We start from the raw sequence: 25,938 nt of genomic DNA on the forward strand, positions 1-25,938 counted from the left end.
GCTATCGACTCAAGCGCCAACTGAGGTGTTGCTGTGAAGGCATCTTGTAGGTGCTCGGCACCCAGTCAGCTGGCTTTAAGGGTTTTATCCCCAGTGACATGTGTGGGCCTCATCCAATCAGTCGAAAGTCCTCAAGAGCAAGGCTGAGGTTTTCCGGAGAAGAAATTCTGCCCAGGGCTGCGGCACCACCCTACCTGGCCGTGTACAAACTCCAGGCTCGCCAGCCCTGCTACCGCTGGAGCCAGGTCTCTTTACAGGCACACCTATCGCCCATCGGAGCTGTTTCTGATACACACGTGGCCTCAAGGTCCTCCAGCTGGAATATTCCGTGGTGGATCCTGTGTGGGGCTGACCCAGCGAGCGATGGCCGTGGAGTCAGATGGGCCTGGATTTGACCCTCATCAGCTCATGGCCTCGGGCACATTCTGTAACCTCTCCCAGTCTCAGTCCTCACCTCATGGGGCTGTTGAAACAACAGACACAGTCCTACACAGTGCTTAGCACCCTGCCTGGCACATAGGAGTTTTGCTAAAAAAAAAAAAAGCAAAGAGCTAGCTGTGACTGCCAAATGAGACGCACTGAACTCTTGGAAATGGCTATTCCAATGGGTAGGCGGCCGACAGTCTCAGCCTGACAGGCTTCCTCTGACACTGCCTCTGCCCTGGCTGCTCAGTGGAACCAACTGGGGAGATGTAAAAACTCTGGGGCCTGGGCCACAATCAGAGATTCCGGTTGAATGTGTGAGATGTGCCCTGGCACTGGGATTTTAAAAACTTTCTGGATAATTCTAACACGCAGCCAGGGTGGAGAACCAGTGAAATGTCACTTAAGCCTGAGGCTTCTGCGCACTTAGGGAGCACTTGGAAATGTGCTTCTGGTTTTCAGGATGACTGGGGATCCAGGCTCCGGGGCCAGGCCTGCCACACGGTCTGCCATTCAGGGGACGGTCCCACACAAGCTAAGCTGTGAAAACTGATGTGTATAGCTAGTAAGTTAACTACATGTTTCCACCACGACTCTTACGTGGTTTCTCCTTGATCCACCCCATACGTTCTATTCCTGCAAAGCATCTTCTCGAAATGCCTTCCTGAGTGAACGCGTGCTCAGCAACTCAGCTCCTCGGATCTTGTCGTTTATGCGGTTAGAATCAGTGCTGGCCAGGACGGCTCCCTCCTGGCCTCTCCTCTCCATTCAACAGTCCCTTCTTCGCACATCAAGCTTCTACCCACTGAGCACCCTGCCTTCTTTCTTTGCCTTCTCCCACGGTATCGCCACAATGATTTTTTTAAAAAGTGCAGCTCTGAGCCTTGATTTTTCTCTTGATCCCAGACACCGAGCCTCCTTTTCACCTGCGGGTACCAGGAGCCGCCTCCACTCCAGGCCATGAGGCTGTCAGTTGGCTTACCCTGTGTTCCCCACCTGTCCCCTACTTTCCCCGGGCCTGGGAGGAAAGTGCCACCTCCTCCATGAGGCCTGCCTCAACCTGGAGGCACTGGGCTTGTTCTCCTAGGAGCAGGCACGGGGCCGGCTCCCTCCCTGTAGCGATGCTGGACTCACGGGCACTGAACGAACACTTGCAGAAGGGCTGCTCACAGCTCCGGCAGGGTCGGTGCCTCCAGGTGCGTACAAGGGTAGGGTGTCAAGTACATTCCACTGTCCACATTCTGAGTTCCATGAGTTTCGTTCTAGCCTTTTGCTTCTCCTCCGGATGGTGGCTCTTCTGCGCTTTCCTCCTCCGCTTTCTAAAGAGGCCAGTTAGAGCCGGGAGCTCGCCGTCTCGCCTGCGGGGGCCAACCCGGGTCCTATCTTCTCAATAAAACGTGGCCGAGGCGCCTAAGAGTGGAGAGAAAAAGACACTCACTCTGCTGGTCTCTGAGCGGGGGTCACAAAGGACATTTTGGCTGGTTTTCAAGAGGCTGTCTTTACAGTCCTGATGTGACAGGAGCACTGGTGCTGAACTTACTTAAGGTCATGGCAGGCGACCCAGGGGTGGACCTGAGAGCCAGACCCGAGTGTTCTGACTGCTGCCTGAACCCCGTGGGGAAGAAGGCTGCTGCTGCTTTGCCCAGTGCCGTCACTTCAACTGTGCTTGTACAAGACGCTCTGTAAAGTTAGCTAAGGCTACTTTACCGAAACGAATGTCTAGGAAAAACAAAAGACCTTTTTTTTAAAAAAAAAAAATTTATTTATTTTTGTCTGCGTTGGGTCTTTTTTGCTGCACGCAGGCTTTCTCTAGTTGCAGTGAGCGGGGGCTACTCTTTGTTGCAGTGAGCGGGCTTCTCATTGTTGTGGCTTCTCTTGTACGGGCTCTAGGTGCGCGGGCTTCAGTAGTTGTGGCGCACGGGCTTAGTTGCTCCGTGGCATGTGGGACCTTCCCGGACCAGGGCTCGAACCCGTGTCCCCTGCACTGGCGGGAGGATTCTTAACCACCGTGCCACCATGGAAGCCCCAAAAGACCTTCACTACTCTCTTCTCTCCGAATATTTCTTATGCCCAAACTGGGTCATGGGTGAGAGCGAGCAATGGTCCTCGGCTGGGGCCACGTCCCACGGCTGCCCCAGATGACACCGGTTCCCACACGGAGCGGGTGGGTCCAGGCTCTACTGCACCTCTCGAAGACTAGTAATAAGATTTCAGTGTGGACTGCAAAACCACAAAATAAATGATAAGATCACAAGTCAAGCAACCACAACTTGGAGGGTATCTGATTATATACGTGAACTCTGAGGACGGCATAAGACGACACAGGGAATTTCTTACACACAGTAGGACAACTCTCTCTCCCAACACATACAAAGTGAATTTGGATGACATCCGCCTCTGAAAAATAAAAAACACATTTATTTGAACAGCCAAGAAAAAAAATTGCAATTTATTAAGATTCAACAAAGCGTTGTACTTTTGAAAGCAACTTTCGGTGCATTTTCTTCAACAATCACATTCTATGAGGAAAAACATTAAAAGCCACAAACTTGTCTTTTAATCTCAGAGTTACAGACATCTTTAATTCAAAATAAAAGGTCCAAAGAAAAAAACCAAACCCACCCCAACAAAAAACAAAAACAGAGAGAATCTTTACTTCCATCCTCAATTTAAAAATATCAGTTTTCTACAACTCGATGCTAAATGCAGCATGGGAAGCTGTATGTCTGGGTGCACACGGGCACGCACGCACGTATATTTGGTGTACATAACGCAGGGACGTGTACATCAAATATACAGAACGCATGTAATGGCAATGAGATGCACTTACTCTGAGGAAGGTCTGTTTAGCTAAATACACTACTGAACTTGAGAAAAAAGTCTTGAACCAGTTTGTGCATAGTTCATGATCCTCTATAAAACCAGCTTTTGTTGATCTGCAATTTTGCAGGAACTGTTTTTTCTTTTCTTTTTTTTTTTGTTTTTTTTTTTGTTTTGTTTTGATAAAACCATTAAAAAGCTAATTAAAAAAAATGTAATGCACAAGTTTCCTGATCAAGCAGGCAGGGAGCACATGTTCATATATTTTTTTAAACATACTCAAGGGTATGTTACTCCATTGTCTTTCTTTCTTGCAAAACAATCAAAACATTGATCATTTTTAAAACATAAAGCAATTTTTAATATATAAAGCACTCTTCGAACATCTATTTCCTTTGAGTCCATTATTTGGTACATACGTAACTGCTACACGTTAGAGATTAGGTATCTTTCTTCTTTGTGTTTTTTTTTCCTCTTTTTTCTTTTTTTTCTTTATTTTTTGTTTGTTTTTTAATAACATCTTCAGTGCTAGGAGTTGGGTTACAAAATACATGAAATGGTGTGGAGCTGCCCCTCGGGAACCCTGGCTTTCCTGAGAGCGCATCCGCGTGTGCAAGACAGTGACCACAACTCGTCACCTGGACGAAGGGGACAGTCGACAGAGTCCACGACGGTGGCCGGAGGGGAAAACAACACTGTTCAATCCCAGAGCTCTGAAGTAGCGGATCTGCATTCTGAAAATAGGTTTCTTTACGACGGAAGTCTTTTTTTTTTTTCTTTTCTTTTTTTAAATTCCTTTTTAAAATTTTTTTATTTTAAAGTCTGAAGGAGAAAAAAAGGTCTGTAAACAGGTGGGAGCCCTCACCTCGGGCTCCTCCGAAAGCAGAGTCACAACCCACGTCCAAGTGCTTGTTTCCGTTCCTCCCGCGGAACCATCCACCCTCTACAAGTATCTATGGCCACAGTTCAACGAGAGTTGTTTTCTCTTTAACTTTATATTCCAAATGGAAAAATGGTGCAATACTCTGGTAATAATTTTCTTGCATTAGTCCACAATAAAAAGCTGCTAAAGGTAGGTATACATATTATTTCTCCAGAGATATACACTGTAATTTTTAAACGCAATAACAGAGTCCTTGAGTAAACATTTACACATGAATTGTCACCGGCCCTGTCCTATGAATTCTCTTTAATGTATAGGATTAGCTAAAGGAAGGGCAGGGACACTCAGTGCAAAGTTAGAAGCTAATAATAACAAACGTTTGACCAATGCGCCAAAAAAAAAAAGCACATACTGAATAAAAGGGAAAACCCACAGTTAAATCCCTCACACACTTAACACACACAGAAAGTGCGCACGCACACGCACGCACACACACACGTGCTTCTGTTTCAACACACACACACACATAGGCTGTGAACTTAGAAATTTTTCCTAGAGCCTGTTTCTGCGTACTGATGCCAACCTGGAAGTGTAGAATTAGACTTAGAAAGTGTTCACATTTCATTATTGGCCTGCTGGATTCAAGTATTTGCATGTTTGATATGTCTATTTTTTTTAACTTTTAAAAAATATTTTTTGGGATTAAAAAAAATGACATGAAAAAGTAATGAAACAAGGGTAATGTGCATAGGCGGCTCCGTGGGAACAGAGAACAGATCGCAGACCGCTCCTTCCGCTCGGCTCGCTGGTCTGGGCCGCCAGGACCGCGTCCCAGTGATGGACGCCAGCTCCCCCTGATTACGGGGTCCGCCTCTGGTAATGTGCATAATCGTCACAGGCTCGTTTTAAATAGGCTTTCTCGTCTCCCTCCCTCCCTCCCCACCCCCTTGATAAAATAACCCTTTCCAGCCCACAATCTGAAAAGTGCCCTTCATGATAGAACTATTCTAAGCAGCTTTTATACTTAAAAAATCAAAATGACAACACACCATACAAACATAGGACGACACAAAATAAAAAGCTGTGAGAAGCATCCTGTCATCACACATGACACTGACCCAGCGCAGCCCGCACTGTCTTGGGAACAGTTCGCAAGGACTGCGGCCAAGGTTCGTCTTCAGTACTGGACAGAGGTACTCGAAAGGGCTGCCGGGCTGCTCGGGTCAAGCGGGGTCCTCAGCGACGCCCGGACTGGAAAGGGTCAGCGTTTCTTCCTAGTGCTGATGACTGCGGTGCCCACGCGGCCTCTCCGGGCTAGATGGACTCCCCACTGAGAAGGTCGCCGGGAAGCAGAGTGTTCAGCGGGGTTGGGCTTCCGATGACCCTGCCATCGTCGCTACTGGGGGGGCCCCACAGGCTGCTGGAGTACTGGGGGACCCCACCCCACAGCAGGTCGCTGCTCCCTTTGCCTGCCAGGCACGGGGCGTTCCAGTGGCCAGTGTCGCTGCGAACCAGGCCGTGGGAGCTGCCCGAGGCGCCCAGCCGTGTCTGGCTGGTCCCAGCGCTGGGCTGCCAGCTGGAGGTGGGCGGCAGTGCTTGGCCTTGGGCTAAGAAACGGTTCACTTCTTCTTCGCCAGCGAACTCGGCCAAGATGGTAGTGTTTCCCAGAACACACCTAAAAGAGCAGGACAGCACGAAAATAAGAGCTGGTTTTTTGAAAAGATACACAGAATTGACAAACCTTTAGCTAGACTAACCAAGAAAAAAAGAAGACACAAGTAAACAAAATCAGAAATGAAAGGGGGACATGACAACTGATAACACAGAAATACACAGGATGTGCCAACAAACTGGATAATCTAGAAGAAATGTTCAAATTTCTAGAAACATACGATTTACCAAAATTGAATCATCAATAGAAAATCTGAATGGACCAGTAATGAGTAAGGAGGTTGAATCAGTAAATCAGCTCATTACCCCCAATACAGAAAAGCCCAGGACCACACAGATGGTTTCAGTGATGAATTCTACCAAACACTTAAAGGGGAATTAACATCAAATCTTCTCAAACTTTTCCAAAAAAACTCAAGAGGAGGGAACACTCCCAAACTCATTTTATAAGGCCAATATTATCCTGATACTAAAGCCAGATAAGGACACTACAAACAAACAAACAAACAAAACAAAAAACAAGAAACAAAACCCCCAAAAACACACACAAAAAAACCCACAGACCAATATAAATGAATATAGATGCAAAAATTCTCAAAAAAGTAAAGATTCTCAACAAAGTACACGCCGGTTAAGCGGGACTTATCTCTGGGATTCAGGCAGGGGTGGTGGTTCAACATATGTACGTCAATAGATGGGATACACCACATTAACAGAATGGAAGGTCAAAATCATGTGATCATCTCAACGGGCGTAGAAATAACATCTGACAAAATACCACGTCCTTTCATGAGGAAGACTCCTCAACAAATAGGGTACAGAAAGAACAGGCCTCAACATAATAAAAACCATACATATACACAAAGCTAACATCATTTTCAATGGTAAGAGGTTGAAAGCTCTTCTTCTAAGGTCAGGAGCGAGACAAGGGTGCTCACTCTCACCTCTTCTGTTTGATACAGTATTGGAAGTCTTAGCCAGAGCAATCAGGCAAGATAAAGAAACAAAAAGTATCCAAGCTGGAAGGGAAGAAATAAAATTTATTTGCAGATGACATCATCTTACATAGAGATAACCCTAAAGACTCCATCAAACATCTGTTGGAAGTAATCAAAGAATTCAGTAAAATTGCAGAATATAAAATCAACACCCAGAGAGCAGTTGCATTTCTTTCTATACACTAACAATGAAATATCTGAAAAAGAAATAAAGAAGAAATCCAATTCACAATAGCATCAAAAACAATAAAATACTTAGGAATAAATTTAACCAAGGAAGTGAAAGATCTATACCATGGAAACTACAAGACTTTGATGAAAGAAATTGAAGAAGATACAAAAGGAAAGCCATCCTGTACTCATGGATTGAAAGAATTAAAAATACTTTTAAAATACCCATACAACCTAAAGCCATCTATAGATTCAGCGCAATCCCTATCATATTCCAATGGCATTCTTCATAGAAATGTATAAACAATCCTAAAATGTGTATGGAACCACAAAAGACCCCAAATAGCCAAAGCAATCCTGAGAAAGAACAAAGCTGGACGCATCAAACTTCCTGATTTCAAACAACACTACACAGCTACAGTAATCAAAACAGTATGGTACTGGCATAAAAACAGATACATAGACCAATGGAACAGAATAGAGAGTCCAGAAATAGATCCCCACATATACAGTCAACGAATATTTGACAAGGGCACCAAGGATACTCAATGGGGAAAGGACAGTCCCTTCGATAAATGGTGTTGGGAAAACTGGACGACCACATGCAAAAAAATGAAACTGGACCCCTACCTTACACCACTCACAAAAATTAACTTGAAATGGACTAAAGACTTAAACATAAGACCTGAAACCATAAAACTCCTAGAAGCAAACATAGGGAAAAAACTCCTTGACACTGGTCTTTGCAACAAAATTTTGGATGACAGCAAAAGCACAAGCAACAAAAGAAAAAAATCAACAAGTGGGACTACATCAGACTAAAAAGCTTCTGCACAGCAAAGGAAACCATCAACAAAATGAAAACACAACCTATAAAATGGGAAAAGTATTTGCAAACTATCTATCTGATATAGAGAATATCCTGTAACTCAAATATATAGAGAACTCATATAACTCAATAACAAAAAAACCCCAAACAATCTGACTAAAAAATGGGCAAAGGAACGGAATAGACATCTTCCCGAAGAAGACATAGAAATGGCCAACAGACACATGAAAAGATGCTCAGCATCACTAATTATCAGGGAAGTGCAAGTCAAAATCACAATGAGGTATCACCTCACACTAGTTAGACCAGCTATCATTAAGAAGACAAGAAATAACAAGTGTTGGTGAGGATGTGGAGAAAAGGAAACCCTCCTACACTGCTGGTGGGAACGTAAATTGGTGTAGCCACTGTGGAAAAACTATACACGTTCCTCAAAAAATTCAGACTAGAACAACCATACAATCCAGCAAGCCCACGTCTGTGTATATATCCAAAGGAAATGAAAATAGGCTATTGAAGAGATAGATATCTGAACTCCCATGTTTACTGCAGCATTACTTAAATAGTCAAGATATGGAAACAACCTAATTGTCAACAAATCAGTGGATAAAGAAGATGTTTATACACACACACACACACACACACAGATACAAACAGACACACTGGAATATTATTCAGCCATGAGAAAGAAGGAAATCCTGCAACAACATGGATTAATCCTGAGGGTCTTATGCTAAGTGAGATAAGTCAAAGATAAATACTGCATGATATCAATCATATACGGAATCTAAAAAAGCCAAACTTGTTGAAACATTCGGGAGTAGAATGGTGGTTACCGGGGACTGTGGGTGGGAAATGGGGAGAGGTTGGTCTCAGGGTACAAATTTCCAGTTAGAAGATGAGTGAGTTCTGGGGAGCTCGTGTACGGCGCGGTGACTACAGTTAGCAATTCTGTATCCTTTACTTCAAAGTTGCTGAGACAGTAGATCTTAAATGTTCTCACCACAAAAAGGAAATAATAATCATGTACCCTGATGTGGGTGTTAGCTCACACGGTGGTAACCATATTGCAATATATAAATGTGTCAAATCAACACTACACTCTAAACTGACACGCTGTTGTATGTCAGTTACATCTCAAAACAAAAACTCAAAACAAAAAAAGCAGAACAGGGGTCATGTGAGCAGAGCAGCTGTGTGTCTTCCTGTGTTCGCCTCGTTGGCGTTCCCCCCCTTTTTTTTTTTTCAATGGGAAAAGGGCAGCTGGAGGCTTCATGTCACAGGCCACCCAGAAATGGTCCTGCAGTTTACGTTTTAGTATAGCTATTTCCAAGGCCAGATTATGACCTTTTTTCTCACTTTAGACTTCTAGCAGCTATGTTGTGTCGGTGTAGAGAGCACATTCTTAAGGAAGTGCATGAATGGACCATTAAACTTGGGCATCATTTAGGGTCAGTGCAATTTTATACCCTGGGCTAAAAATAGGAAGGATTAACTTCTAGGGCCCACACCCCAAGTGATGTCGCTGAGTAGGTCTATTCACACATCTTATCAAAAGCATCCTTTAATCAGGGGAGAGGAGTTGGCTGCCGGGACCACTACGAGGCCCAGCAGTGGGTCTGACTGTGTCGTATGCCTGGAGACATCTTCTATGGACAGAGCATCTTCTATCACCGGGCTCTACATGTGCTCTCTTGGGGGACCCTTTCCCTACTGGGTTGGGGGGAGGCCGAGCCACGGCACTTCAGCAGCAGAAGAAACCGACACGTCACAAGACACCTATTACGGGGTGAATTGTGTCCCCCCAAATTCATATGTTGAAGCCCTAAGCCCCAAGACCGCACTGTGCCTGTATTTGGAAAGAGGTCTTTAAAGAGGGAATTAAGGTAATATGAGGTCAGGGGGGTGGCCCTAATTCACTTAGACTGGTGTCCTTAGAAGGAGAGGAAGTCAGGACACAGACACACTCAGGCTGAGAGACTTGAGGACACAGGACTGGGCAGCTGAGTGCAAGCCGAGGAGAGAGGCCCCGGGGGCAGCCGACCCTGTCCACACCACATCGGACTTCCTGCCCGCCCGCGGTGCTCTGTGGCTGCGGCCCCAGGACCCACCCACAATGCCCAGCCCCCGCACCACTGGGCTGCAGCCAGGGCTGCGCAGGGCAGGGGAGGGACATACATGTGCAGGGACTTCTGGGCCTTGGCGGCTTCCTCCTTGGAGCTGTACCGGACCACGGCGTTGCCTTGGGTTAGGTTCAGGTGGAATGTGATGAGAGGCCCGTGCTGCAAGCACAGCGTCCGCAGGGTGGAGCCATCGATCTGATTAAGGAAGCAGAGGGGTGGTAACACGCGTCCTGGGGATTCTTCACTATACACGTTTATGAAATCCAGGTGCACTGTACCTTGGGAAGATGTCTGTCCTTGAAAGGGCTTACTATATGGTTATCATATTAACCTTTTGCACCTTGTAACTTACTGTGTAATTTAAAATCTTGGACATTTCAGTTATAGTTTCTGAGTTGGGCTAACAGAAGAAGGAGAAAACCCTGCTTTGGTTCCAACCCCCTCTCTCCAGAGCACATCACACAGAGCCTCGCGGCCCCCGACCCTGGGAAAAGTGAGCATAGGCCAAATCGTTCTGGAGCGGGTACAGGTGAGCAATTCTGTTTATAAGGGGACACTCTTTCAGCCTCGGAAGAGTGAAAGGTAAACAATTCACCAGCAACATGGTTAAATGACCCATGCTGCCGGCGCTGCCTTTGGGCCACGAGTGAGGCCTCAGGTCACCGACAAGGCCCTCAGGCCTGGCGATGCCCCCACCGGGTGCCTGTACCTGGGGCGTGAGGTTGCGGAGAACGAGCCAGCTGCTTGTCCTTCCTGAGGTGTCAGTACTCCAGGCAGAACCTGTGCCCAGGGAAGAACCCGGTCAACAAGGCTGCGGTGAGTCAGACAGCTCTTCCCAATGCCCTCCCGTCTCACCACACGGACGCAGCATGGGCCGAACCTGTGCTCCAAGCCTTTCCCAACCCCCGGAAACCAACCCAGAGTCACAGTCCCTGCAGACCCCCGGGACGCGGATGTGGCGGCAGAGGCTTGAGAACTGCCTGGAAGTTCTGGTCTCCTCCTCTGCCCCCCTCCCCCACAGCTTTATAACCAATGCTCTAAAATCCCACTTGCTAACAAAAATGAAGCAGACTGGCAGGGCTGGCTTCACTCTTGGCTTCTTAAATGCCCTGTGCCCCCGGCTCGTCCCCGCAGCTCAGCAGGGGCCGGAAGAAGCCTCCAGAGCTGCAACTTCGGATGGGGTGGTGCGCTCACGCTGGGAATCGAGACCCTCAGGCTCGTTGATCGGGGGCCTCTCCAAGGGCCCAGTGCGGCCCCTCAGCGGGTGCCGAGACCGCCCGCCGGGACCTCCTGGCTCCGAACAAAGCTGTGTGTGCGAGCACCCAGGGCTGATGCTGAAACACAGGCAGCGGAGCCTGGGCCCAGATAATCCCCGAGGGTCTAGGGCAACTTGGCCCCTCCTAAGCCCTCCCAGGGTCCAGGAGTCCTTACAAAGGAGCCGCAGGACAAAATGATAGGCATCTTCCCTAAAGGACAAGCGGAGCAGGCACGGACACCCCCGTCCCAGCCACCCCGTTTGGACACGAGAACGGACGCGTACCCGAGGAGTAGGAGCTGGTCCAGCCGAGGGGACTGGCTCCCCAGGTGGAGGAAGGCTTGGGATTGGTTAACCCTGGAGGTGGCCTTGTGGGTGCAGTAGTGTTTCTGGGCACCTTCCACAGTTCATGAGACAGAGAGGCTTGTGTGTGAGAGGCAGGGCCAGAGGACCACGTCGATTTAATGTCTGACAGTTTACCTGGAAAGGCAGAGAAGTGGAGCATAGGCATTCCTGAGACAGAGAAGGAAAGTCACGGCAGCGCCTAGGGAATCACACCAGGCGCTCTGGCTCCAGAGGACTGCGTGACCGGAATGAAGCACCAAGTCAAGCTCCCACACGAGGACCACAGGCATCCTCTCTCTTGAATTTCTGCCCAGAGACACAGTCTGCTGGTGTCCGGTATAGACCTTGCCAGTACTTCTGATACTTGATTTGCTAAATGTGCCAGACACGCGCTTGCCACCCAGAAAAACTGCATTTTTGTAGTTCAGTGTTAAAGCCAAACTTAACAAATTCTGCTGGGACACATCTTATCTCATAACAAACTACTCAAGGTCAAGAGCTTTTTACGCCATTTCTTTAGGTGTCAGTCCCCTGTCAAAGCAACGCCCCCTCTGACATAACCTGCCTGAGCTCACGCTGACCAGCGTCATCTTTGCGGCTTTGAGACTCGCTCCCCATGCCTATAGAAACGGGTGTGGCCCAGGGCTGAGCGGTCTGGCATCTTGGCACCTTGGCCGGGGGAAGCCTGCTTTAAGGCTCTTGGGGAGAAAAACCAAAACCAGTAATGACCACCAGCTCCAGCCCCTCCTGTGCCCGGGGCACCTGCCACGCCCGCTTCAGCGGCCCAGCGCTGCGAGGACAGCAGGCAGAGTGGTCGCTGTCACCATGCTCCTTGGGCAGCAGGGCAGCGCCCAGGCCGGCACAAGCCCCGTGTGGAGCGCCTCTGCCACCCTGGCGGCCAGGGTCGACTGCAGCTTCACAACAACAAATGCTAATCTGAGCAAAGGCGTCACTGATCAGAAAAACCAAAACGCCATAAAAAACTGCCTGAGATATGGGAAGACGGTTTTGTTTGCCCATCTCTTTAGCCAAATGATTGGGAAGCATTAAAGGCCTAATGCATCCCCTTTGTAAACATCAGAGGGAATAAACATTAGAAGGAATAGACATAATCCAGAAGCTCTTTTTCTCTCTCTTTTTAAATAAGACGCTAAAGTACATCAAAACTGCTTTCTCCCCTAGGCACTGGTATAAAAGGAATTCCTACAGCATTCTTACACGGATTTAAACAAAGGCTGGTGGAATGCAGAAACATATTTGAAGAAATTTATAGACAATAAACCCTCTTTACTTAAGTTCCACCTCTTTTTATAAACCTGTACTGTACACATTCTGTTTGTGTGTGTGTCCATTATCTCTATCCTTGTCTTAAAATTTCCAGATAACAATTCCTTTGAAGTTACTATGACAAACAATTCTCAATTCTCCTCTCAGCCTAAAAGAAATTTCTAACTTGAAAGACTCGTAAGGTCTATACTGAGAGAGGAACAACCCAGGCCCTGCACTGATCCCAGAGACGGCCGTGAAGCACGGGGCTGCTGTGGCCTCCTAGCCCCTGGTGGCCAATGCAAGTTAACAGCAGGTCCCCAGAGGTGGCCGCCTTTGCGTCTTTAAGGCTCCTCTGCCCCTGGTCTCATGGCTACGGAGGGAAGGGAGGGGAGGGGAAGGCAGCTGATGTGCCACATCCTGCCCTGGGGAGTTTACAGAATCCCCGGAGGAGCTGTCACCATTCCCACTCCACCGGGGTGGGTGGTGGGTGGGAGCAGTGGTGCCCGAGGCCCCACGGCTGCTCAGCAAAGCTCAGGCCCGCTCTCCATCACACCACATGGCCTCCCAGCTCAGGGAGGAGCAGACAGACCACCAGGAAAAGCCAGGCCATCCGTTTTGTTTGCGGAAAGAGAGAAAAGGCTACCTGCAAGTCGAGAGGCCAGGTGCGTACCTGCAATACTAGGAGCGGGCACAAGGCTGCTGAGAGAGCGACTGTAGCCGGAGGCAGCGAGCGGCCAGGCACTCGAGGAAGGCAGTGTGGCACTCTGAGATGACGGTGGGGAGGACCCTGCAGAACCAAACGCGGCACTAAGAAAGGTGAGCACGGGCCTGCGGGGTGAGCCGCTCAACTTGGGCGTGAGAGTCCTAACAGCCAAGAACCAATGTCCTCCTAGGCTGCCGTTTGAGCAAATGGTGGAAAATGAGAGCGTGATGCGGCCAAGACCATGGGGAGGAGAGGAAGACGCGGGCACACCGCCGCCTCTGGGGGCCCGGGGCCCTGGGAGAGGCCGGGGCGGGGTGCGGGAAACCAGGCAGCAGGAGGGAAGAGAACGACCACCAAGTGTTTACAACAACATGTCCAAGTTCGGAAGGATCCCATGGGTTTCCCCTTCCAAGTAAGATAAAAATAAAAACACAGGGCCAACTCCACCTTTTCACACCTCCAACAAGATCCACAGAGCTGGAAACAAAACTCCAAGCTTTCTGTTACAGATTTTGCCACAAAAAGACCAGCGCTTTTCCTGACTCAAAAGGTCTCACGTATCCCATCTCCCCCATTCGTATTTCTCTTTTGAATACGGGAATAATGAGGAGAAATGTGTGCTAGTAACTGTGTCACTGTGAGCTAGCGTGTCCCCAGAACTGCGGTTCCCTCTGTTAAGGACCCTGTTCCTGCTCCTGGGAGGGGGGCTGACGGGGTGTGGCCCCCGGAGCACCCCTGCCGGTGCTGTTTCCATGTCACCCCATCCGTTTTCTGAGGAAAGCAGGAAGCCAGGGAAGAGGGAGGATGAAGCAGTGGTGACTTGTGGTTTATAAAGCAGGATGGATCAGAGCTCTTCTGACTTGGCAAGTTACTCGGCCAGAGTGTGGAAGCTGGCCGGGGGAGGGGACAGGCGCACACAACAGTCTGGCTGTCAGGTTTACTACCGTGAACGGAATCTCACAAGGCACGGGCCCCTGACGCAGGGCCCCAGCTGGGATGGCACTGAACAACATCGGGAGTACCCTTCACTGGGACTACCAGGCGTGTGGCACCTCCCAGACTTGTGCGGTCTACAACCTGCACAGCTGTTTACAGCTGCTCTGCTGTAACTGACCTCCTTAGAATATGGCATGAGAGCACATGAACATTAAAATTTATTTGTAATCTGCAGGTCTTCAATTTTAAAAGATGTCAGCTTTACTGACAACCTAATCGTAGTTCCTGAACCCTCTGCTTCCATTTACCAACAAAATGCAATCAACCCAAGATCCCAAATTATAGACTATTTAACCCTACGTGGCATTTCTTTTATAATTAACAGTAGGATACTTAGATTTTAACAGTGTTCTAGTTTTGACATTTTTAGTTTCATAGTGGAAACTGTCCCATAAAATTCTGGTTAATTTTCCTTTTCGTATCAATTTGTCAGGAGATGGCACAGCTGCATTTTACCATTCTGGTTGATATTCACCTCATAAAGGTTAAAACTATAAATAACATCCAAACAAATACTGGGCTAATTTAAATTTTTAATATCAAATCAGAACTTAACACCAATGACAATAAATAAAAACAAAAATGCAAATAAAAACCCAACACCTAGTATACTCAGTAAAAAAAAAATTCCATTATGAAAGTACGTAAAATAAATAAGCCAACAACAAGAGGCCAGTGGCATTTCTCACTCTTTTCCTTCTAGGGCACATTTCCTCCATTTTCTTCTCTGTATTTTATTTATTTGTTTATTTTATTTTTGGCTGCGTTGGGTCTTCGTTGCTGCACGCAGGCTTTCTCTAGCTGTGGTGAGCAGGGGCTACTCTTTGTTGCGGTGCGTGGGCTTCTCATTGCGGTGGTTTCTCTCGTTGCGGAGCACGGGCTCCAGGCGCGCGGGCTTCAGTAGTTGCGGCGCGTGGGCTCAGTAGCTGTGGCTCGCGGGCTCTAGAGCGCAGGCTCAGCAGTTGTGGTGCACGGGCTTAGCTGCTCCGCGGCATGTGGGATCTTCCCGGACCAGGGCTCGAACCCGTGTCCCCTGCATTGGCAGGCGGATTCCTAACCACTGTGCCACCAGGGAAGTCCCTTCTCTGTATTTCAGATCAAGCTGGTCACTCAAAAATACGACAGGCTTTTGTGGCTGGGCCCTGAGTGAGGTCAGCCCCTGGGGCGCCTGAAGGCCCTCGAGTGTTGGGTGCGGCATGTGGGCCCTGGAGAGGGGCGGTCAGCGAGGTCTGGCCTTTGCAGTTTACTTCTGGCCCTGCGGCTGTGGTGCCTTTTGTAAATAAGTTCTACATAAAGATCCGTTCATCCCCCCCCTTCTCTCAGATAAACAAACCAGGAGGTGGGGGAGCCAGGGCTTTCCGGGGCGAGGCCTGGTCACGGGGTGGAGGAGGCGCTGTCCCAGGGCTCCAGCCCCAGGAGGTCACACAGCGCCATGTGAGGCTGCAAGGAGCTCTCTCTGTTCTACAGCTGAGGTCCCGTTTCAGCCAACATCTCTGAGGCTGAGCTTCCCTCTGCCCTGACGTTCGTCTCATCTGCTCAGCTCTGCCCTCGGAACTCCCCTGCCCCTCCAGGACGCCTGTGTCGCGTCACGGCACACGCGTGCGAAGGCGGAGGTGGCCCACAACGCCCCAGGTGCCAGGGACCACGGGCTGACCATCAGGCACCAGTTGGGAAGCTCTGCTCTGTGCCAAGCAGCCTCGACTCTTTCCAAGGTCTTCTACTGCCCTGATCGGCATGGCTCACCCACCCTCCACAACCTCGAACACGCTGACCCACCCGGCTGCCCGGCTCAACCCTGCGGCCACACGCAGGGTGCCGAGGGGCGACGGCCATGTCTCACCTCTGGCTGTGCCACCCCCCGGTCCCCACCACCTCAAACAGGCTCCACGTCCCATAGCCTCTCGTCCCCCGTGCCACTCATCTGTCCCTGACCTTGGGGTGGCCTGCAATGTCCCTGCTCTGAGATGCAGCCGCCTCGCGACACGAGGAATGCACGGCACTAAATGGGAAGGTGATCTGTGTTTATGGCGCCTTTCTACCCGAACCACAGGCACGCAGAATCCTGTCACTTGGAAGAACCATTGATAAGAACGGCCTCTCCCCCACAGGCCATATTTAGGTAGGAAAGGCCTCTCCCCCACAGGCCATATTTAGGTAGGAAACGTAAATTAATGTTTTGGGAAATATGCGAGTGGCCTTATTAGTGCTGAGCATCTCTGGTAAGCTGGCTCTTCTTTCCCATTATTAGAATTATGAGGACAAAACTCCATCAGCAACGGCACTTACAGAGCGTCTTTATTTGCAGGCCTTAAGGAAAGGCAAGTTACTGCCCTTCTCGACACTGCATTTGAGATCTCTGTTTATGTTCTGTAACCTTGCAGCTCAGCTCATCACTTGCTCTGACTGGATCCTGAAGTCTGAAGAGGGTGTGCCAGACCTTACAGCATCAGGAGCTTGTGCCAGGAAGCAAGTCCTGGGGAAAGATCTCAGGCTTTTTACCAGACTCTTTGAGGAAAGGAAAAATTGGCTGACATGGATGAGTAAAGGGTCAGTTCACTTCTAGCTCAAAGAGATTTCAAGTGGAAACCTTTTTCTTAAAAAGCTTGATGGTTAATATTGTTATAACACAATGTTTATAAAAAACGATGTGTTAATAAATCCAGCAGAGACACTGAACCCAAATCAATTTCCATTTCCCCGTAAGCACTATGTTGCATCACCCGGCAAGAGAAGGTCCCCATCGGACGTGCCTTGCACGCCCCGGCCTCACCACCCACACCCTCCCGCTGCCCTGGAGCGCCTGCACGGAGACCACTGCATGGACACGGGCGGGGCGCCCCCTCACCTCCACTCTTGAGGAGGTAGCGGTTGACATCCTGTATGGTGGTATTGATGGTAGGCCCGGTGGGGACACTTCCAGGAGTGACGTCAGGGTCATTCTCGGGATCTATATTCTGAAGTCCTTTCCAGGGAACTCCAGGATGGAACTCTGGAAAATTCCAAACAAATGAAAATCAACACGTGAGTATTAGAGCACCTTCATGTTGCTTCATGATAGCTTATGGAAATGTTTATAATCTGCTAATTAAGTTAAGAGGCACACTTTAGACTTTCTTTAGTAAATCACCAATCCTTCGGAACAAACTAGGTATTACAGCTACCACGCTGAACACTAAGATGGTGTCCAGACGGGAGGATAAAGCCCAGACATACTCTGACCGGAAGGGACACAGCGCCCCTTCGCCACTCTCCTTCCCCTCTCTCCTTCCACTGAACTGAGGGCTGCAGAAAACCCTGTGATGCCAACCACACCCACAATTTATCTGATGAATGGATTTCCAATGAAAAAGCCAAAGCTATGGGGTTAAGGCTTCCAGGATTCTGAGCTTGGATCCTGGCTTCTACTGGGCCTAATCGTTCCCACAGGCTTGGCGTGTTCTGATCGGCTGCCACAGGGAAGTGTGCACACTCTTTCTTACCTGGGGGCCAGTTGATGCTGGAGCCATTTGAGATTTTATCACTGTCAGATTTGGCACGTGACCAGCTATGGGGAACAGCTACAGGAGGACTGGCTGCTGACTCACTGCTCTGGATTAAATCGTACCGGCCATAGGAGTCGTCGATGGAGGACTTAGCTGGAGGCCCAATACTCAGACCTCCAGGGATAGCACCTGGGGGGACGACAGGGAACAAAGAGCCGAGTGAACAGGGGACCCCGAGTCCCTGTGCTGGGCGCCGGGCCTTGCCCTTCGCACAGGTGCACGAACTGTCAGACTCGGTTTGGCCAGCACCTTCTGGGGGAAGTGCCTATTTCCGTTAGCCCAAACTTGGCCTTGAAAGACAAACTCTTTAAGGACTGTTTCAGTTGTTCAAGTTGGAATTCTTGATAAATGCACACCCACACCACGGTGAAGCCCTCTGGGGACAGCCTGTGAGTCCCTGTGGCCAGCTCCTGTCCTTGTTGCTGCCTGTGTCCCTTCCCCAGTCTGCTGCCCTCACTATGGAAGGACAAACAGGCATGTGGACTCGGAGGCCTTAACCCCATCCACCCTGGGCGACTGAGCTCTCTCCTGCCAAGGGAAGTGCCCAAATAGCACGTGATGATTTTCTTGTAGAATTAACCATTAGGAAAAATTTTCTTTTTAGAATGCCTTATATCGAGAGAGAATTATACACCCTATTAAATTTCCTTTGCTGTTTATGCTACGAGGAATTTAAGAGCTAAATTTAATGCAAGTGAGATCACCTCCTATGGTTACTAGCTTCCCCCACCCCCCCCCCCGGCCGTGCCTCGCAGCTAGCGGGATCTTAGTTCCTCGACCAGGGATTGAACCCTGGCCCCAGCAGTGAAAGCGCCAAATCCTAACCACTGGACCGCCAGGGAATTTCCTGGTTGTTAGCATCTGCTGTTTCTCTTTTCTAGGCATTAGATTTTCTATTGTGTTTTATCATTTTATTGAAAAAATTTTCTTTTAGACAAAGTTTTGGTTGAAGATACAGATACATGAGTGTGCGGCCGTGACCTGTATTCTTTGTTGCTCTGGGGCATTTTCAATTACTTCTTCGTTTGTAGCTAAGGTGTGAAAGTTGAGGCTTGGAGAGGTTTGATCATTGACTACTTGGGATCTGACATACTCTGTAATGAAGTGGAATATATATGTTTAACTTACTGAGGTAACACTGGTTTCTGACATCTAAGTTTCACGGGTATGACACTGCATTTCGACTTTTGTCTACACCACAGGGTGCTCACCACCAAGAGCTTAGTTTATACCCGTTTCCACACAGTTGACCCCCTTTCCCCATTTCGCTCTCCATCCACCCCTTCCCCTCTGGTTACCACTACTCTAGTTCCCTGTATCCCTGTTTGTTGTGGTTTGGTTTGGTCTCTTGGAATATTTTCTATTCAGCTTTCAGCACTGAATTCTTAGAAGGGAAGTGCAGTACGAGTAATGAAACAAGCATAACCAGCGAGTAGGAAAGAAGTGACCAGACTCCAGGCACCTTGGCTCGGACGTACCATGCTTGCTGGGGTTCTGGTCGAGTGGAGAAGCAGCACCGGGTAAGTTATCCATTGGGTTGGGATGTGTCCACTGAGGGAGGCGTGACTGGGACTGCGACGGGTCCTTCACTGATAAACCACCAGTCATGTCCATGCTGCTGACATTCATGTTTGGGTTCAGTCCAGCTAAAAACAAAAACGCTATCAGGATACGTCTGCTCTTCCTCTAAACGTTTACTTTCTAAAGCTCTCCTAGAGAATCAAACTAAGTCTTAATTCACAGCCAAATATTTTAAATGTAACTTTTAATGCTGGAGGGAAAAAAACCCCTTTTTGCCTTTTTAGTAACACACATCTGTAGGAATTTTATTCCTAAATTAGGGGGACGATGGTAACAAATAGTCTTTGATTAAGTAAGACCAATGATTCTCTTCATTTTACTCGCTTTGGTGCCAAACGTGGTCCTGAAGCTTCTCAGTCAGAGCCCACAGAAAAACAGAACAAGTCCAAACAACTAGGAAAGTCTTTTCTGATCTCAGGGCACCTTGTGCAAACTCACCAGATCCAAACCAGTCTCTCAGAGATGTAAACGGTACCCTAAGGTCCCACCGACAGAACAAGCTGGTGGGGAGACCCCAAATCTGCCTTTAGTGAACTCACTTTACAAAAGGCTGCTCTTAAGGAGTTTATGAATTAAACATAAAACTCCCTTAAAGGACTTGAACTATTTCAAAGTGTGGGTGCTGCCGTCCGCCCTGGCTGGAATGTGAGCTGATCCTGGGTTTATTTCTTACAGCTAAAAGCAGGCATGCACTGGGGCACGTGACAAGTGCCCTCACTGTGCTGGGTTAGTGGAGAGAGATGAGGGGGACGATAGCAAAAAGGCTGAAGTAAAGAGTCCCTGATGGGACACCCTTCATGAGCTGGGCAGGCTGCTTGGCCGGACAGAATGACCAGTGCAGGTGTGACCCAGTGTTTCCAGGCCGTTTCTAACCTGCGGTTCCACACCACATGTCCTGGTACAGAGCAAAGGTACTGAACATGTTTGTTCTTAACTTTAAATCAAGAGCTTCAAACTCAAATGCCCGTATGGGCCAAGTAGGCAACACAAATGAAGGTGACGTGGGCCCGGTGGGGACAGCACCCGCCCTGCTACAGGTGCTACCCGTGCAACCAGTGAATGGAACACAGGCCCAAGGCGGCCATTTTCAAGAGAAGCCAGAAGCCACTTTTGGTTGAAAATTTCCAATTTTTAAATGTTGGCAATCTCACACACACACACACACACACACTGTGCAGACCTAACCAAACGCCCATGGGAGTCCGACACCACTGGGGGCTACCTTCACCTCCACCCACACAGACCCAATCAGGTGAGGGCACAACCGTTAGGACGGGCTTCAGACTGGCCTCCAGAGCACCCCAAGTCCCATGGCCGGGCCCCACCCTCCCCGTCTCGTTTCTTTCTGTTCCTCCCTCCACTGGCAGCCAGCCTGGCCGGCACTCGCCGACACCGACGGCCTCTTCTTCCATGCGAGGCTGGCTCTGCTCCACTGAACTCTACTCGTTTGAGGTCCATGCTTAAACCCTGCTCTGATTTTTTTTTCACTGCGCAAGGTGACCATGCACTCTCCCTTCCCTAAGCTCTGCAATAACCACATTGCACTGCCTATGAAGGCTGGTTTTCGTTTTTGTACGCCTGGTCTTCCTGGGAAGACGACAAGCTCGGGAGTCAAGACAGCATCCGGAGAAGAGGCTGCACAGGAAGGAAGGCGGACAGGACTTAGAGCTGCTGAGGAAAAGGGGTGAAAAGGGGTGAGAACCAGCCAGAGAGGCAATTTTACAAACTTTCTTAAACTTTCTTAGCTATCTATTTTTAACACATTTATTTTTAAACTTTAATGTGATTATAAAATATTATCAGAAGTATTTTTCATCAATTTTGAAGATTCAAGGCACTAATTTTTTCACTTGTAAGAAAAAACGTTTAAGGGTAAAGATTTGTGTACTACATTCTCTAAATATAGGTTAAGAGGACAGATGGATACTAGGATACTAGGAAGCTGAAGCTAAACATTTCAGGACAATAGATGGAACTGAATTTTCTTCTAAAACAACTATTGTTAAAAAAGAAGTATTTACATAAGTAGCCAACATTCTACCAAGTGCTTGCTATTACAAAGTACTTTGCCTGTTAGTTCACCAAATCTTTAGAAGAACCCTATGAGGTAAGTATTCCCACTTTACAGATGGGGAGATTGAGGCAAAGAGCTGCCAGGCAGCTTAGTCGTGGGGGCAGTGTGGTGGCCTGATTCCTAAGGCAGGTCTTAACTACTTGACTATTCTGCTTCTTCAACACAGAGGAAAGTAACGGGTGGGACAATCATGAAGGGACAGAAGAACCGTAGTTTAGCATTTGTCAGTTCTGTATTAAAGACACACCACACTGGTTACATGTCAAGGAGAGAGTGCTCATGTGATCAGAACATAGCTCTCTTCTCAGAGATGTTGGCAGTATTCCACAGAAAGGGACATCATTAGCCGAGATTCGCTGTCACTCACCTGGCCTTTGACCCTTTGGATATGTATTTCTCAGGTAACTAATTCCCTTTGCCCTGTAGCTTCAGACTCTAACAGCCAACCTGACAAGCCTGAGGCGCTTTCACCCGCTTCTGGATTCTTAGAGCAAATTACAGCTGACCCTCGAACAACGCAGGGGTCACAAATCCGGGTATAACTTTACAGCCGGTCCTCTGTACCTGCAAACTCAACCAACCGCAGGTCACGTAGCACCGTTATTTATGGGAAAAAACCCATGTGTAAGTGGACCACGCTGTTTCAGCCCGTGTTGTTCATGGGTCAACAGTATTCCCCGTACGATCACTTTCCTGACACAGCCCTTCTGACGGTCTTCAATGTCGTAACCTGTGTCCCTCCTGGCTGGCCTGTGTGACCTCGAGGGCGGCACCACATCTGCCACTGGCCTGCGGGTTTCAAGGGCTGGGCGGGCGCCCTACCGGTTGGGGGTGAGGGTGTGCGTGTTGATCTGGATGAGTACACAGTCGTGCTCTGCACTACAGGACTTGTGCGGGCAACCATGGCTTTTTAAGACGTGCCTGGTTCACGGAAATCTGCACACCCTTCCTGTTCCCAGCAGTTCAGGCTGGAGAGAGCCAGGGATGGAACAAAGTGCCGATTCAACAGTGGAGAGGAGATCATTCTGGTACTACTTTCAAAGATTTTATACTGAAAGCACTTATGGGCGCAGCAAAATTCTTGCTCTGCAAAGACAGCTGGGGTCCCTCCCTTACGAAGGAGACCTGAGACAGCCTCGCTCCGGTTTTGCCTGGAACTGCATTTCTGCCCGGCTGTTTCAGCCCCGCCAGGCGCACATGGTCGGCGTCGACCTGGACTCACCGAGAGGGTAGGGAGCGAAGGTGCTGGGTGAAGACTGCTGCTCTTTGGTCTGCAGGTCGGGGAGGCCGGGGGCCTGGGGGTGGGGGGGGAAGCTGTCCAGGGCCGATTTGCCTGCAGAGGGGTGCAGAGACAGGGGCGGCGGGGGCGGCGGCGGCTTCACGAGCAGGGCCTGGGCCAGCTGGCGCTGGTGCTGCTGGATCTGCTGCTGCAGGTTAGTGATTGTGCGCGCAACCTGCGGGCGGGGACGCGCGGTCAGCGGGTCGGGAGGGCCGCCCGGGCCGCCCTCCTCCCCAGCCCAGGTGACGCCGAGGCCTTCAAAACGGGAGGCTGAGCGAGAGAGAAGCCAGTGACAAGTAACAGGCCAGGGGAGGTGACAGCTAGCGACCCGGCTGAGCCACCCGGGGGGCGCCTACTTGCTGCTCCTGTTGTCTCATGGGTCCGGAAACGTTCCGCTGGGCCTGTAGCATCTGCTGCTGGATCTGTAAACGTTGGTACGCCTGTGGACACAGACACAAAGAGAAGCGTCCAGCAGATTGTAAGAAAGCCCCAACAAAGGGTTCCACTTCTGTACATCAGTGTAAAAAAACAAAAAAGGCAGAGATTCTCGGTCCCCTTACCATCCTATGGTTTAAGCACAGCGTGAGGTATGAAGCTATTTCAAAAGGAGACATGTCTTTCCAAAACCTTCCTAGTGCACAGACTTTACAAAGTAACTCAGTCAGTACCCCTGTTTAGTGCTGGTAATGAGGTTTGTCAGCAAATATTTTTCAGTTAATGAAGAGATCAAAATTCTTCTGCTCGATTCATACAAACTAAAAATAAAAAAGAAATGAGGGGAAAATAAAATTTTTTTTCCCCTTATAAAGATGCAAGTTGTCCAGAATGGCTCAGACCATGTGGCAGGACAGCAGTGATCGGCGGCCACAGAACAATACACGTTAAAGGGCTTGTAGCTACCAGGAGCCACGTGTGGCCTTGGTCCACAGGGAGCCTGAGGTCCAGACGTGGCCACTTCTGCCACACAGGCCCCGTCCACGAAGCCAGCGAGAACCATCGTCAGATTCTTCCCACAACGAGGCAGAAGGCCGGATCATTTGGTTCGAAAGTTGGCTGAATACTGTAAATTTTTTCTTTACAACATGGATTTTTTGGGACATTTTGGGCAAGAAGATTTATTGAAATAGAATCCAAGTAGAAGTAGAGATTATACTACTAGAAATGCCTCATTAATCTGTAAATTAGAGAGGAATAAAATACTTCACTTAAGTGAATCCTTATAGGCTCCAAAACTTAACCTTAGGATGTACTGAAATATCATTTTACCAAGTTTTCCAGAAAAAAATGTTAAAACAGTGTACATTGTTTTTAAAACAGAGCAGATTAAACATAATCCAACATTTTCTTGGTATCTTTTACACTACAGAGGTCAATAAAAATTATGTATAAATAAAGGATTCCAGAACATCAGTACGACTGATAACGAGCTCTGTCTCACGTCAGAATCCAGCCGTCCTCTGTGTTATCAAGGAGTGGAAAGCTGTTTTCCTCTGCAGTGAGGGCTCTAAACAGCATGCTTCTCAGCTGCTCCCCGCTGAGGTCGGTGGTCCCTTCCTGGCGCTGGCGGTAGCACACCGCCCAGGGGCCTTACAGCATGACTGTGAGGCAGCTTGGCTCCCTCTTCCGAGTGAAGTCCAGTCCCGGCCCGGATCCCGTGCCCAGGGCCCTGGGTACTTCACTGCACTGCGGCTTGTCCTAGGTCACCCCCACCCCACCTGGCCACTACCTGGAACCAGACACCCAGACGGTCAGACGTGTGTCTAACCAACGCTGAAGGGTCAGGACTGAGAGCCCAGGGCTCCCCCGTAAGGAAAGGCTGACAGCATGGTTTTGTCTATTGGAGGCTTTTCTCCCTTCATGACTCCTGATCATTTTCTAGGAGATGAAGCTGTTGGGCAAGACTTCTAAATAAATCAGGTGTCAACGTATTAAAGAAGGAAATAATATACCGGGCCCTTCAGGGAATATAAATTCAGGATGCACCTAGGGATACAATGCCATGGCATTTCATGGTAAAAGCAGTAAGACTGTTGAAAATTAAAAATTCAACATATGTTAAACTATAACACTTGCAAGAATTATTAGGCTACATCAGCCTTCCTCAAGAGGGATTCTGAGAAAATCAAGTCCTAATCTCTAAGGCATCTCATCTCCTGTATGTAACGAAGTAACTTCTGTCTTTTGCTTCTAGAATGGTATCTGTGTAGACCATCCTTGGAAGAATTTAGAGAACAATCATGAAATGATTTGTTGGGTTCTGTGGTTCAGATGAGAAAGGCTGGCTGAGAGCTAACAGACACCCTAACTGTCAGATCTGGAAGACTGATCACGAAAGGGCCAAAGAATCCACAAAGCTTAGTGGACACACCCTTAAGTGAAGAACTTCCTAATTCTTTTAACAGTTTACAAACTTCATGAAAGTCTCAATGACATTCCCCGATGTGAAGAAAAGCGTTCCAGCGACTGCTTTTCTTCAGTCGGCGCGTGTGTTGCTGGCACACCCCCGAGCTCACGGGGAGAAGGCTCTTCCTCTGTCCCAGAGCCCGCGCAGGTCCACCCACTCACCAGCTGCAGCTGATAGAGCTGGTTCAACATCGTCATGTGCTGAGGATTAACTGGCGAGGTTAATAGTGCAGGGTTGAGACCAATGTTTTTTGCTGCAAACTGCAAAAGCTGTGCTTGAACCTGTTAACAAAAAATGCACCATTAGACATGGATTCTCTATTCAAACATCTACTTGTCTGTGCAGTTTTTTGAGATTCAAAACTGAGTAAATAACAGTTATATTTGTCTCAGTGAACTTCAAAAGCCATTTAAAAATTTACAGACATTTTAACATTAGTAGTTTACATGCTTTTGTGGATAATATGAGAGGAAGAAAGGAAGGAAGGGAGGGAGGGAGGTAAAGGCAGATGGCAAGAAGGAGATTTCTTCCTCCAAATATTTTAGTTACGAATTAACTTTCTAGGGCTCTGG

General features: G+C 48.6%; 1 protein-coding gene across 12 annotated transcripts in view; it reads right to left on the reverse strand.

Moving 5' to 3' along the window:
* Positions 1 to 2,851: 2,851 nt before the first annotated feature.
* The window catches only part of TNRC6C (trinucleotide repeat containing adaptor 6C), a 129,639-nt gene continuing 106,552 nt past the window's right edge, over positions 2,852 to 25,938 (reverse strand). For 4 of the 12 annotated variants that reach the window (XM_089901607.1, XM_089901608.1, XM_022589480.2 and 1 more), the window contains 11 exons: positions 25,528 to 25,647; positions 23,319 to 23,402; positions 22,906 to 23,137; positions 19,507 to 19,674; positions 17,966 to 18,157; positions 17,332 to 17,475; positions 13,458 to 13,574; positions 11,459 to 11,653; positions 10,628 to 10,698; positions 9,974 to 10,113; positions 2,852 to 5,801 (listed from right to left, as the gene is read on the reverse strand). In XM_089901607.1, coding sequence (XP_089757733.1) covers positions 5,441 to 5,801; positions 9,974 to 10,113; positions 10,628 to 10,698; positions 11,459 to 11,653; positions 13,458 to 13,574; positions 17,332 to 17,475; positions 17,966 to 18,157; positions 19,507 to 19,674; positions 22,906 to 23,137; positions 23,319 to 23,402; positions 25,528 to 25,647 — 1,824 coding nt within the window. In that variant the 3' untranslated portion in view covers positions 2,852 to 5,440. Of the gene's footprint in view, positions 5,802 to 9,973; positions 10,114 to 10,627; positions 10,699 to 11,458; positions 11,654 to 13,457; positions 13,575 to 15,001; positions 16,960 to 17,331; positions 17,476 to 17,965; positions 18,158 to 19,506; positions 21,278 to 22,905; positions 23,138 to 23,318; positions 23,403 to 25,527; positions 25,648 to 25,938 lie in introns of those variants that run through there. The other 8 variants (XM_022589482.3, XM_022589483.3, XM_089901609.1 and 5 more) reach the window with 7 other exon arrangements.

The sequence above is a fragment of the Delphinapterus leucas genome, chromosome 19 (genome assembly GCF_059928025.1).
Source record: "Delphinapterus leucas isolate spDelLeu-1000000601 "Yukka" chromosome 19, BTC_Dleu_Yukka2, whole genome shotgun sequence".
Lineage (NCBI taxonomy): Eukaryota > Metazoa > Chordata > Mammalia > Artiodactyla > Monodontidae > Delphinapterus > Delphinapterus leucas.